Source organism: Podarcis muralis, chromosome 2 (assembly GCF_964188315.1).
Source record: "Podarcis muralis chromosome 2, rPodMur119.hap1.1, whole genome shotgun sequence".
Taxonomy (NCBI): Eukaryota; Metazoa; Chordata; class Lepidosauria; order Squamata; family Lacertidae; genus Podarcis; species Podarcis muralis.
In genome coordinates this window covers 22,873,710-22,887,299 of record NC_135656.1, presented here as the reverse complement: position 1 = coordinate 22,887,299, position 13,590 = coordinate 22,873,710, and the positions used below count along the sequence as shown (strand labels likewise).

Below are 13,590 nucleotides of genomic sequence, written 5' to 3'. Positions count from 1 at the left end.
AGTTTTCCTGGCATGTCTCTGACAAGGTAAGTAAACTCTCGTGCTGTTCCTTAATCCTTCCTCTTTTTTCCAGGAAATCTTCTAAATTTATTTTAGAAGATGTTTGCCTCTAGCAAAGCCTGCACCCCACACCTTCCTGCCAACCTCACTTGACAGAAACATCCCAGCTTCCAAGCACCCTCATTCTGCAATTATCCCTTAACTCAACCTTCTTATACCTTCCTTGGCTGGTTTAACTTAACAATCTTTATTATGAATCCTCATAAAGCTAGCCGGCTTCTGCTCTTTGGCTTTTGCTAGAAAGATAATTCTCCCTAGACTCTTCCCTTTCATTCAAGCCTGGATTGAATTAATAGAGAAAACAACCCAACATCTTGAACTTTTTTCAGATATGACTATGGAGGATGTTCGAGAATATGAGAAAAATATGCATGAAAAAACCAACATTAAAGTTTGCGATCAACATTCATCTCCTGTGGGTGAAATAGAGAGCCATGCCAAAGGAAGTGTATGTAGCCTCTTTAAAAATATTGCCCACCCTCTGCTAGAGCAAAAAAGAAAGAACACAAGTGGTCAGATTTTGTATGACAAAGACTCTCCTCCCCGTAGGGGAGGGGAGGGGTTGTGGTCGGGGCTCGAGCTCCGGCTAGCAGGGGGCGTGGCCCCCTGCTGCCCACTCACCTGGCTGGCGCTCACGCCCCCTCTGTGGCCATCCAACCGGGGGCCACGGTGGGGGCGTGTCCAGCAGCATTTTGCTGCAGCGCCAGCCTTCCCCCGGCCTCATGATTTCTGTGGAAGCAGAATTCATCAGTGCAAAGGCTCACCTTGATTTCCTTCTTTGCGCCATTTTCCCAGTGGAGAATTAGAAGGGTCAACATAAGGCTCAGATAAAATCTGAGTGGTGAGCCTGCTGTAAAAATATCCTCAGCGCATTTGCCCACCCCCAAATGTACAACCTTATCTTAAAAATCGAGTTCTGAGGCAGCTATGCACAGCCCTGGTTGTTTAACTCCCTATGATGCCACAAGACCACTTCTCGCTCCCTCTTCGAAGCATCTTTCCCCCCATATCTTCAAAAAATGGACTGTTGCATGTGTGTGTTTTAATGCAGGCAACAAACCAATGTTCACCTGAACAAATACTGCACTCTTTTGAAAAGGCGCACATGGCCGTGAACTGACTCAGCGTTTGCTTTGTTTGTTACATCTGTCCCTGGTATTGTGAACACAGTGTGAAGCCAGGCTTACAGTCTGTGTTGCAACTCCTGTTTGGGGTATGCCTGTTTTAACTTCAGATGTAGATATCTACTTCCAGTGGAAAATGAAATTGTCAGGTTAGAGTCAATTGGGCGCACCAGGTGGCAGATTTACATCCAAGTTCCCTGTGCCAATAATTGGAGCTGTGCTTTCCACCAAAGTTGGTGGTCTGTTAGATCAGAACCAGGCAACGCAGAGCCAGGACTTTCCTCCAGAACAGACTGGCTATGTTTTTGTGCGCAAGGATGGTCTCCATCCACTGAAATTATTGGGGAAGTTTGGGCACGAGAGATCTCCTGAGCGGTGCGCTGAGCTTTGGTTTGATTGATTCAAAGCCACGTGAATGTTCATGAATCAAACAGCAAATGGAAGAGAGCAGAGCTGGGGCAATTATCTCAAGTGAGTAAAATACTTTCTTTGAGAAACAGGCAAACGAATGCCTACTCCCATCAGTGACCCAATTGACAGTGCGAATTATAGCACAGTGTAGCTGCTCGGCACCGCTCTCAGCTGTTACGATTTTCAATTCCCACTCTGCTGCCTTTTGCCGATCATGTGTTTGGGTGTCAGTTTCGCCATTAATATCAAGTGATTCTAGCAGCCTCATAATATTGATACCAGTGCAATCTGCACTCTCCTAGTCTTTTACCAATATCCTTCCCATAGAAGTGATGAGTAGCTAAAGTTAATTAGAAGGTTGTCTAGCCTGCTGATAGGCCTTGAGGCATTTGACTATAACAGGTCTTTTCAAAAGAGCTTTTGCTTGGGAGCAGTGGTACGTATAATTAATTTTTGGGGGGAGGTGTTGTACCCTGTTTCAGCTGCTCTTCGGGCTTGTCCACACTGGAGTTTATTGTGTGCTTGCATTCCCATTTAAATTTCCATAATCCACATGACATTACCCTCAAACAACACCAATCTCAATGCTTTTCTCCTGTAATTTCAGGTTTACTAGATCTGGGGTTAATCCAGTAAGGTGGGGGAAACCAGGTCCCATACCACTCCATTTGGGGTTGCAGACAATTTGTTTTGGTGGTTTGGGCTGAGTGGATCAGTCATTACTTTCTGCCACTCCTCTTTCCATGGCCACTATTTCGTCAGTGCTTTCATTTATTTTCTGGCCATGCTACCAAGAGGAACATAGCCATAATATAAAGATAGATATAGATATAGATATAGATATTGATCCATCAGATGTGCACAAAACCAGAAAACTGCACACACCACATAAAAAAAAAATTCTGCACCAGATAACTGTGCAGCAATCTGAAAAGTGTGCGCTGAGGATTTAGAATTGCTTTTGTTTCTTTTCCAGCATGCTAATAACTAGCATGTCTAGCATGCTCCTGGACAGAGGAGTGTAGCTTTGTTTTTTTCTTTTGATCTCTCAGATTTGCACTAAATAAAGGTATGTGCTGAGCATTTACAATTGCCTTTGTGCTTATGCACATTTCCTGGGTGGGGGGAATTAAAAAGAGAGAGGTGTGCATGCAGCTATCTGTGCCCTGGTACTTAATTGACATAATATAATCAATAGAATAAAATTAGAAGGCGGGGGCAAGCACAAAAGGGAGTGACTACTGGAATGAATGAAAAAGAATGAATTGCTCCTCGTATTCAAATTCAGATATGTGTGGATATGGCCTAGTCTGGTCTAATTTTAGTGGATTGACCGCTACACAATGCTCAAATGTGGGCAAGCTCTGAGTTTCCTTCATGTGAGTCCATTTCATTGAAGAAAAAGCTGAAACTGAAACCAAGCTGGGTTTTGCATTGAATAAACAAACCCTTTGCTAGTATTCAAAACAGCAACCTGGATTTGAGGCATGCAAATCTCAGGTGACCTTTTGCTGAACCCATCTTGAATTTTGTATCGGTAGAGGGGAAATAACCAGAAAGAATTGTGCTTTGGAATTTTCTAGGAGGGAAAACTTTATTTACGGTGAAGTAATTCTGCCCTCTGGTGGAACTGTGCAGCAGTGCCTAACTGATATTTGATTAATTTGTGAATGAAAACCCAAAGCCTTTCACTGTGAAAAGAAGGACATGTTCCATGGCCTGGTTGCACGTGCTTTGCATCAGCCATTTTTTTCAGCAGTGTAATTCCTTCAGGTTTGAACTCACCAGCTGGATTCTTAACAGGTTCATCACTGGAATGAAAACAAGACTGGAATGTTTTCTCAAACACAGATTCTTCTAACTTAGGGTGTTTCCAGACAAGGGTTTATGGTGGAATTGGTGCTGCTCATGTGCATGTTTGGTTTTTCCCCAGTCCCCTTATGACATCATCAAAATTCCAGCTCATACTTTTTTCCCTTTTCCTTTTTTACATTTAATCTGGCTTCCACTTTAGTGTGGAATATCCAACAAGTAAAATATATATGCAGTGGTACCTCAGGTTACATACACTTCAGGTTACAGACTCCGCTAACCCAGAAATAGTGCTTCAGGTTAATAACTTTGCTTCAGGACAAGAACAGAAATTGTGTTCCAGCAGCGTGGCGGCACCGGGAAGCCCCATTAGCTAAAGTGGTGCTTCAGGTTAAGAACGGACCTCTGGAACGAATTAAGTACTTAACCCGAGGTACCACTGTATGCAAATACTGCTGGTGTAGAAGCTCATTAGCACATTTGGTCTGGTGGTTATTTGTCATAGGTGTGGTGATGTTTCAGTGGATACCATTTAGACTGCACTTCTCCTTCCTAGCCTAGCCATTTTGTTTAAAAAGGTAAAGGTAAAGGACCCCTGACAGTTAAGTCCTGTTGCAGACAACTATGGGGTTGCGGCGCTCATCTCGCTTTACAGGCCAAGAGAGCCGGCATTTGTCCACAGACAGTTTTTCCAGGTCATGTGGCCAGCATGACTAAAGAAGAAGAAGAGTTTGGATTTGATATCCTGTTTTATCACTACCCTAAGGCGTCTCAAAGCAGATAACAAACTCCTTTCCCTTCCTCCCCTACAACAAAGCAGAGCAGTGCACGGAAATGCCATTTACCTTCCCGCCGGAGCGGTACCTATTTATCTACTTGGACTTTTTGGCATGTTTTTGAACTGCTAGGTTGGCAGGAGCAGGGACCAACCAATGGGAGCTCACCCCGTCACGGGGATTCAAACCGCTGATCGGCAAACCCAAGAGGCTCAGTGGTTTAGACCCCAGTGCCACCCGTGTCCCTAGCCATTTTGTTTACAGAATCCCAAATGATATGAGCCTGTGTGTTAAAAAATAAACATAACCAAATAGAAATGGATACACCTCCTTCCTTGGAGGTTTTTAAGCAGAGGTTGGAGGGTCACCTGTCATCAATTCTTTAGCTGAGATTCCTGCATTGCCAGGGTTTGGACTAGATGACTCTTGGGGTCCCTTCCAACTCTACAAGTCTATGATTCTACACACATAACTCTCCATGTTGTCTGTTGTGAAACATGCTAACTAAGGCTGGTAACATTTGCTCTTGTGCTGTTCCTGGGATTTTAATTTTCTGGATGTCCATGGACAGATATGCTGGTGAATGGGGCAGTGAAAACCTCCAGACAACGTTCCATCAAAATCTGTCCGCTGGTGCGGATTGCAAGTGGTAGAATAACAAGGAACAGTCACTAATGAAAAAAAGGGAACTTGTGAAAGCTCATTTGCCAATTGCGTACATGGGAAAATCAAACCTGAACAATCCACTGGCAGTATATCGCCCCTCTCTGGAAGCACCCTTAAAGCAGGTCTCAAATGAATCATCTGTTGTCACTGAGATTACTGTATTTACCATGTAACTGGCTAGACCATATGGACTTCCAAGTTTCCTTTCAACTCTGTATTACCTTGGTTTGAGTGTTTTTTAACAATCCATTAAGGAACAAACTTAAACAGATGGAAAAGGAGTCTCGTTGTTTCACTGATAATAATCTCAGCTTCTTTTTGGTGGTCATGATCTAATTAATTTTCTGTATGAATATGCTATGTACAGGGCATTGTATAGAGACACTTTCATGCCCCTTAGAAAAGGAAGGTGGTGGTGATGATGATGATGATGTTATCTAAGCCTAGTGCTTATGAGATAGTTGAGATACTGAACATGGGCCCAAGCTGGTGGGGACTCACCTGATAAACTACTTCAGTGCGAAGATTTTCATGATCTGCTACACTATTCAGTGTAGCGTATCTATGATGTTCACATGATCAGTTGTTTTTCTAAAGTAACCATCAAGGCCTATCTTGAGCCTCTATTTGCAAAAATAGCATTTTAACATCAGTTCACTAGAGGGAAATAGCTGTTAAAGAAGCAGTGGTTTGCTTGCGCTGGGCTAGAATTCGAAGCTTGCTGCATCTTCCATTTATATGTGAATTCTGCCCATGTTGGAGCAAGGACAGACAAGAATATAAATAATGGAATTGCCCAAAATTCATAGAAACATACGCCTAAATTTTGGTATCAATGTGAGAAATTACTTTTCAGTGTTGGCAGCTCCAAGAATGATACGAACGGTGCCTGAAATGTGCCTCCTGAAATTTCAGTGGCCAGTTGTGAAATTTCCTGGCAATAGCTTCCCTTCCCTTTCGAGTTCTAATGCACTGGAATAACAATGGTTATGCAGACTAGCATCTTTAAAAAGCCTGGAACAAACATGTGCAGTGGTTCTAACATTAATTTGTCTTTCTTTCTTTTCTTCTCATTGAAGACATGACTATGGATGAAGTTCGGGAATTTGAACGAGCAACTCAGGAAGCCACCAACAAGAAAATTGGGATCTTCCCTCCTGCAATATCGATCTCTAATGTCTCCCTCCCTTCTTCAATCCGCAGTGCTCCTTCTAGTGCTCCATCTACACCTCTCTCCACAGAGGCGCCTGAATTTCTATCAGTTCCCAAAGACCGGCAACGGAAAAAATCTGCCCCAGAAACTCTCACCCTCCCAGATCCAGACAAAAAAGCTCTCTAAACCCAGCATGTTTTCATGACAAGCCATGACTGAAAGAATAGCATTTGCAAAGCTCATGGTAGATGTTTTGTGTAAACAAAATTTACTGATCTGGAAGTATGACCTTTCCCCCCTCCCCATCAGGCTTGTCCCTTAAACTAGTTAGCTAAGTGCATGCGAGAACATAGTTCATATGCTCCGATTCCTAGACTGCAGCTCTAAGCCATATGACAGATGTTGCTATCAACACAAAATGAAACAAGTTTGCAAAAGCAAAAGTCAGTCTCTACATAGCAACCGTAGTAAACAAAAGATATTCTCATATATAGCATAGCAGTATTTATGACTGGAGATGTTATATGGATTTAATAAAGGTGGCAAGGACATCTTGAGAGAATGAGGGACTATTGAGGGACAGTTTCAAATGACATTTCTCATTTCAAGCCATTATATCTCAATTTATAAAATCCTTTTTACTCTCAGGCCAAGTGCACCTTAAAGTAAACCTTTGAACTGCTATTCACTGAGAAACACTTGAATACCAACAGTAATTATTCAGATTCTTGTTTTACTGAATAAAACTCAGGATTTGGAGCACAGCTAATGCACACTTTAAGCTCTTCAAAACTAAAGAACCAGTGAGCTCTGGTTGTAATTCATTATACTTATTTTTAGGCCCTTGGAACTATCTGTATCTTGCACAAAATTTGTGACTCCTTTATATGGTGTGCTGTTGTATAGCTGATCTGTGTTGGAATTTGGAGTGTCGTTGCAGAGAGCAAGATGGGAACACAAGCAATTGAATAGTTCAGTGATTTATTTCAAGCCCTCAGAATTCATATGAAACCAGACAAAACACCCGATGTAAAATCCTTTTAAACATGAAAGATAACAGTCAGTTTTCTGCTACACTGTGAGCAGGTGTTAAGCTATTCTAGGCTATAAAGCTTCCCATTCTGCCAATGACCGACAAGAATGGTCAGTAACTGATGTGATGGATGCCATTCTAAGGCGGGTTGCCGTCAACCCACTTTCTCCTCCTTAGCTGTGAGAAACAGAAGCCCTATTCAGGTGTCTTGCCTGAACAGGAAATGACCTGTGTTGGGGTGCATGTGACTTGACATACAGCCCAGTGTCCCATCCCCACCCCACTTTTTCCCTGCCTTCCAGTGTTGAAGAGGGAAGGTCTCAAGGAGGATCACTTGAGTACAAGTGGAAGCCAGTTAGAAACCCTGCTCCATCATACAAACAAAGGTAAAGGGGCCCCTGACCATTAGGTCCAGTTGTGGTCGACTCTGGGGTTGCGGCGCTCATCTCACTTTATTGGCCGAGGGAGCCGGCGTACAGCTTCCGGGTAATGTGGCCAGCATGACTAAGCCGCTTCTGGCGAACCAGAGCAGCGCACGGAAACGCCGTTTACCTTCCCGCCGGAGCGGTACCTATTTATCTACTTGCACTTTGACATGCTTCCGAACTGCTAGGTTGGCAGGAGCAGGGACCGAGCAACGGGAGCTCACCCCGTCGCGGGGATTTGAACCACCGACCTTCTGATTGGCAAGTCCTAGGCTCTGTGGTTTAACCCACAGCACCACCCGCGTCCACAAACACAGGTAGACCACACCTATTCTACTCAATGCGAGAAGTTTGGGAATAGTGTGGCAGGATGAGTACATGCAGGGGCAGAGCTGGTGCATGTGCGCCCCCAGTATACATGTTGACATTTCCTGTACAGAAATAATGCCTGAATAAGGCTACATTATTTTAGGGAACAACCTTGAAAAAGAGAGATGTGGAAAACAGCAGGGAAGCAAAGAGAAGAGGCAATCTCTTCAGCTTACTAGCTTCCCTCCCTCCCTCTTTTATATTGTGTGGCAATCCAGTCTGCTTTTTAAAAAGGCTATTTCCAGCCTACCCACGGCCTTGCTTGTCTGTAGCTCCCAACACTTGCCGCAAGAAACAGCAGGGAGGAGGAGAAAGAGTATATGTTAGGGAGAAGGTAAGCTGCTGACTGGTGAAAAGTCTGAAAGCAGGTCACTATAAGGAGACAGTGGGAGGTGGCAGGCAAAATTCTCCTTACCTTAAGGGTAAGATGCCAAAGCTAACATCTGACTGGGGATTTAAGGTAGTATATAGTTGGTTTACTACCATATTGATTGGTGATCACTGTATCATTGTGCCGCCATTGGTTTCTTTAATCAGACTGGAGCTGCCTTTGCCAACAAGGTGCCCTCCAGATGTTTTGTACTAAAACTTGCATCAGCCCAAGCCAGTATAACTATGCTGACTGGAACGAATGGGAATTGTAGTCCAAAACATCTGGAGGGTCACCAGCTTGGCAAAGGCTGGTGAAAGGTAAGCAGTTTAGACAAGGGTTCTTAAGCGTTGTGACGGTGGGCCTCCTCAAGTCTAGACGAAAACAACTGATTATTTTAAGTGGTAGTATGTGGCCTGTTTCATTCCGGCACCAAACTATGGGTAACAATAGCTGGGGATGTGAACAAGGCCATGTAGATTCATTATGCTTTTAAGATTCCCCCAAAATGGGATCCTGGGAAGTAAAAACTCCGTAGGAAGTTCTTCCACCAGAGATAGGGAAGAACACCACCCATGCAGCTCTCTTGAGCTGAAAGTAATTAACAGACAGGAGTATAGGGGACAGATCTATAACAAGGAAGCTGCCCTGCCTAAGTCTGACTGTTGGTCCATCTAGTTTGTCTACAATAGACAATATTGTCTATTACTAATATTGTCTACTGTAACTGCTTTCCAAGGTTTCAGACAGAGGACATTATCCACCCTACCTGCAGGTGCTGGAGATTTAACTGGGATATCGCAAAGCATGTACTCTGCCCCTGAATCTACCACTGCATGCAAAGCAAGTAGATCATGTCTAGTTCGGAGAGGATCTCCCATGCTCAAAATACTGTAACAAGACAATAATATATTGCAATGTAACTGAAATTCTGAAAAGGGAGGAAAAATTCTCTAAATAACTATATATCTTCACCGAAAGCTATGAGCAGCCTATAAGCCTTTGGCCTGCTCAAGGGTGTAAGAGGCCCAGTTTCAGCTTTCAATATGTGGACCAACTGGAGATAATGCCTATGACTGCAGCATATTGACTTCAGAGAGGAAAGTGAAATCTCGTATAATTTAGTTAACCTAAACAAGCTAACGGAGATGTCTCCACCAAGTCAGTTTTGGAGCACACAACAACACACAAAAGTAATGTGATGATGCAACGTAGAGATCTTACAATGCTTCTTAGAGAAGCAAAAAAAAAAAGTCTGTCAGTTCCTGAGTTGCTTCTTTCATGCTAAATTTCTTTCAGGGAAAAGTAGAATTTACAGGTTCACTCAACAGGGCCTTCCTGGCACCTCTTTCCTACTACAGCCCCTTATGCTCCCCCAAAACTCAACTCCTAAGGGTTGAGGGACCCTGCAGAACAGTGTAGGAGGAGACACAGGACTGCGGCAGGACTGGGAAATCAGCAGGGAGGCCTTTGTGCAAATGGAAGTGCCTTTCTGCTTGCACAACAAACTTTTTGATCCACTCTTAAGAGTATGTCCTTTTTAATACAATAACCATAGAGAATTACAGTACCAGTTGCACATTGCCATACAGCTGGGAAAGAGATGAATTCTTTCTGGCCTGTTAGTAGCATCACCCTCAATCTCAGGAATTAAAGTTGCTTCCCCATATCACAACTTAAATTAGGAGTCCTTTTATTTCCTGACATAATTGTCCCATAATTGTCCTGAGGGCTAAGGATATAATTAATTCCAAAATTGCAATTAATCCTTCACCCTTTTCTTTAGCCGTGTTCTTAGTAACTCACTGTCCAAGCTATACCAGGCCTTGTGAAGTGGTGAATGTGTCATAAACTTGTAGTGAGATTATGCACGTTCTGTCGGAAACAAATGGAAATATAGATCCAGACCTCAGGGTGTTGCTTCTCTTTTAAGTCATTGGAAAAAATAAAATAGTGGATATATTTCTATCGAGCATGGTAGCATGATGTTGCGTGTGGAAAAAGTAGCTGACTTAAATCCCCCCTCCACTTCTAAGTGGCTTGTTTAAATAGTAGATAGTAAGGTGATTTTAGAAGAGTAGCTTCAGTCGTAGAAAAGTGGGGTGGGAGGACAGAACGCAGCTCGTAGGTTTGACAGCTTCAAGAACCTAAGGCCAACGCCACCTACTAGTTCTGAATACACCTAACACTTAGCTTTATGCCTTCTCTCAATTATTGTCCGTTGTTTTTTCATTCTTTCTCAACATCCTGCTGTTCTGTTTGGCTGTTGTGATATCTCCCACCCTCCCTTATTATCAGAAACCTTTTGTATATAAATCTACCCTGAATCAGCATGCGGCTGTAGCTAACAAACAGGTGGCGTTACTGCCAATTGAATTGTGACAAGTTCCGTAGGCCCACAAATAAATGTTGCTATCCTTCTATCTCCTTTTTTTAATGTTCCGCACAAATCAATAGGGCAAGACCATACCCTGCATTGTTGTGTTTGTGTTAACTGTCTCACTTCTCCTGTTGTGTTACTTTGACCTGGGGGGTGCGGAGATGAGGCATTTGTGTAAATGAATTAACATCTCCCAAGAAGATGTTACTTAACAGACCGCATAGTGCATATCTGAAACAGAGAAAGGCAATATTGCATGCAATGGAAAAATACTAATGGAATCTTCTGCTTTACCTCCCCACTCTTCAATACTGTATCTATAAGCGTTCGTTCAGCTTAGATATGCTATTTAAATTTGGTGCTTAATGAAGAAGACACAAGTTTAATTCTGCTGCATGTCTCAATGACGGGCTAGCCCATTCCATTCCTGCCTCCTACTTTCTGTCTTTGTACCAGTGGGGGAGAACAGATACAAATCTGTTCTGGAGAACTGACATCATCCTTACATCTATGCTTTTCATGGGTCATGGCAGACTCCTCAATCATTTTCTGTTTTCCCTCACTGCTTTTGCCTTGATCAGGCTATCAAATATTAAACAACTTTCCATTTTCTCCTTCCATTCCCCCCCCCCAATGCTATGACAACTGCTTTAAAAAAATATTTCCAGCACAAGAATAATAACTAAATTAAATTTCTAACATATTTTTGTTGCACTAATATGTCTTTTATACAAAAGAACTTTTCACTGCTAAATTGTCTGAATTACTTTGTACAAATTTGTATATTTTTTAGGTTTGATTGTGAGGAACAGACAGAGCTGTGGGTGTTTATATTATTTGTTTTGTGGAACAATGTGGTTTTAGTTGGCACTTTTAAAAGTGTGGTGCAGCACAGCAAAACTAAAGTGCTATGGCATTGCAATGGTGTCGTTGACCCTGCCTTTTTTGTGACAGGCAAATTGTATACATTGAAGCACTGCTAGGGAGGAAATAAAAAGGAGGTGTGTGTTGCCGCTTTTTCCAAATCAACCTCTCCTACCTGTGATACAGACTCCCAAAACTGTTGACTTAAAAGTTCCAATCTTGACATTGTACTCAGGCAAAATATTAACTGAAGTATGCTTTTTTAAAAGCTACACCTTAAAAGTTCAAGTAAGAGCGGCTCCACTCTTGGTACAAAAAAAATCTAGCATTCCTGCAACAACATGTGGAGAATATACACATTCATCTTTAAAACCTCCCATATTTGTATCAAGAAACCTTCACTGGACCCTTATCAGAGTAACTTAAAGGCTATGTTGTTGACACTACCTGTTTGCTGGGAGAAACAATACATGCATATGTTAAATTTGCCAAGTAACAGGTTGAGCTGCCATAAAAGACAACGGCGCCCTTTTGATGAGCAGGCATCGTTCCTGTTAGTTGTACCATTATGCTTGCCTATTTGAGTAAATCTGCAGAAATAAGCAACTTAATCATCTCCAAGGCTGTCATCCTGAGATAATTCACTGCACAACTCCCCGCTGGAGTGGTGCTCCTCCAGAATAGATGTCTTCAATCTGTTTCTCTTAACCAGATTTCTGTCTAGTGGACATTTCATTGAGTAACAGAATATTTAAGAGGTTTGTTAATATGAGAATGTACAAAAAGTGTTCTGTGGTTTTAATCTGAGCAGTCATAAGCAGAGCAAAAGCTTTTCGCTGATTCCCTCCTCCCAATGCAAACACCACATCCAGTATCCTGGAGATCCCCTGAGCCTCAGAACAGTACTTTCAGACAGTGCCGGAGGCTGGAGAGGAGAAGGTAGGAAGGCCCCATTGAGAATTTTGAATTCTGCTCACACTTCTTTGGATGGTTTGCTGCACCAAAACTTTAAAACATGCTGTCATATAGAATAAATCAAACATATGCACTTTGTAACAGCTACAGCTAGTAAATGCAATAGGGGAGGATAAATGAACTTGTCAATAGGAACTTGCTGTTATTCAGCCTTAATTTAGATGTCTTATGTGTCAATAAAGGCTTGAAGCTACAACTATTCTTAACTGTTGGTTGTTCCCCCCCCCAAAAAAAAACACAACCCTCCTAGTTTGTGTGGCCAGCATGGTCTTTTAATTACAGCCTCTGATTTTTAAATGTTACTTATGGAAATAAGTTTTTACTTCTGTGGCAATCCTTGTGACTTTGAATGTTGTGTATATTATTGTTTTTTGCTGATAGGTTTAGTGTTACCGTACATTGTTTAGATAAGCTCGTTCCATGAAAGGAGGACCAAGCGGCCCGAGTTAAAACAATACAAGGCTTAGAAGGATCCGAGTATCATAGTTTCCATACACACCACTTAATTGTTGCTTTTCAGTTATTTATTATCCTTTTACACGTTTTTCTTACATTCTGTTGTAAATAAACTACCAAGCAATCTTCTTTCCAAGACTGCCTGTTTTCTTTCTGTGAATTCATGCGACGAGATCCAGATCTTACAAGAATGTTAATTTACCATATTTTTTGCTCTGTAAGACTCACTTTTTTCCTCCTAAAAAGTAAGGGGAAATGTGTGTGCGTCTTATGGAGCGAATGCAGGCTGCGCACCTATCCCAGAAGCCAGAACAGCAAGAAGGATTGCTGCTTTCACTGCGCAGCAATCCTTCTTGCTGTTCTGGCTTCTGAGATTCAGAATATTTTTTTCTTGTTTTCCTCCTCCAAAAACTCGGTGCGTCTTGTGATCTGGTGAGTCTTATAGAGCGAAAAATACGGTATATACTTTATATTAATGTTTTCCCTTCAAATCCAGCCTGCAGAAGCTTGAAATACGTGGCGCAACACAAACTTTACTGAACGTTGCAAAATAAATGAACATTTTCCCTTAGCTGTCTCTCAGTTCTGGCTAAGATGTTGCTACGAGTGATGACAATTACTATACCACTCTGGTTGCAAACTGATCTCTAAGATGGCTTGTTACTGCTCACTACAAGGCCTGGGACAACTGAAGCCTTCCTGTAATATATTATATG

The 13,590-nt window shown here is 42.3% G+C and overlaps 1 protein-coding gene across 4 annotated transcripts in view; it reads left to right on the top strand.

Annotated features, from left to right (window-relative positions):
- PITPNC1 (phosphatidylinositol transfer protein cytoplasmic 1) overlaps window positions 1–13,010 on the top strand; it is a 140,393-nt gene extending 127,383 nt beyond the window's left edge. For 3 of the 4 annotated variants that reach the window (XM_028713014.2, XM_077924023.1, XM_028713007.2), the window contains one exon: window positions 5,929–13,010. In XM_028713014.2, coding sequence (XP_028568847.1) covers window positions 5,929–6,188 — 260 coding nt within the window. In that variant the 3' untranslated portion in view covers window positions 6,189–13,010. Of the gene's footprint in view, window positions 1–389; window positions 509–5,928 lie in introns of all 4 variants that reach the window. The other variant, XM_077924024.1, reaches the window with a different exon arrangement.
- The last annotated feature ends 580 nt before the right edge of the window (window positions 13,011–13,590 follow it).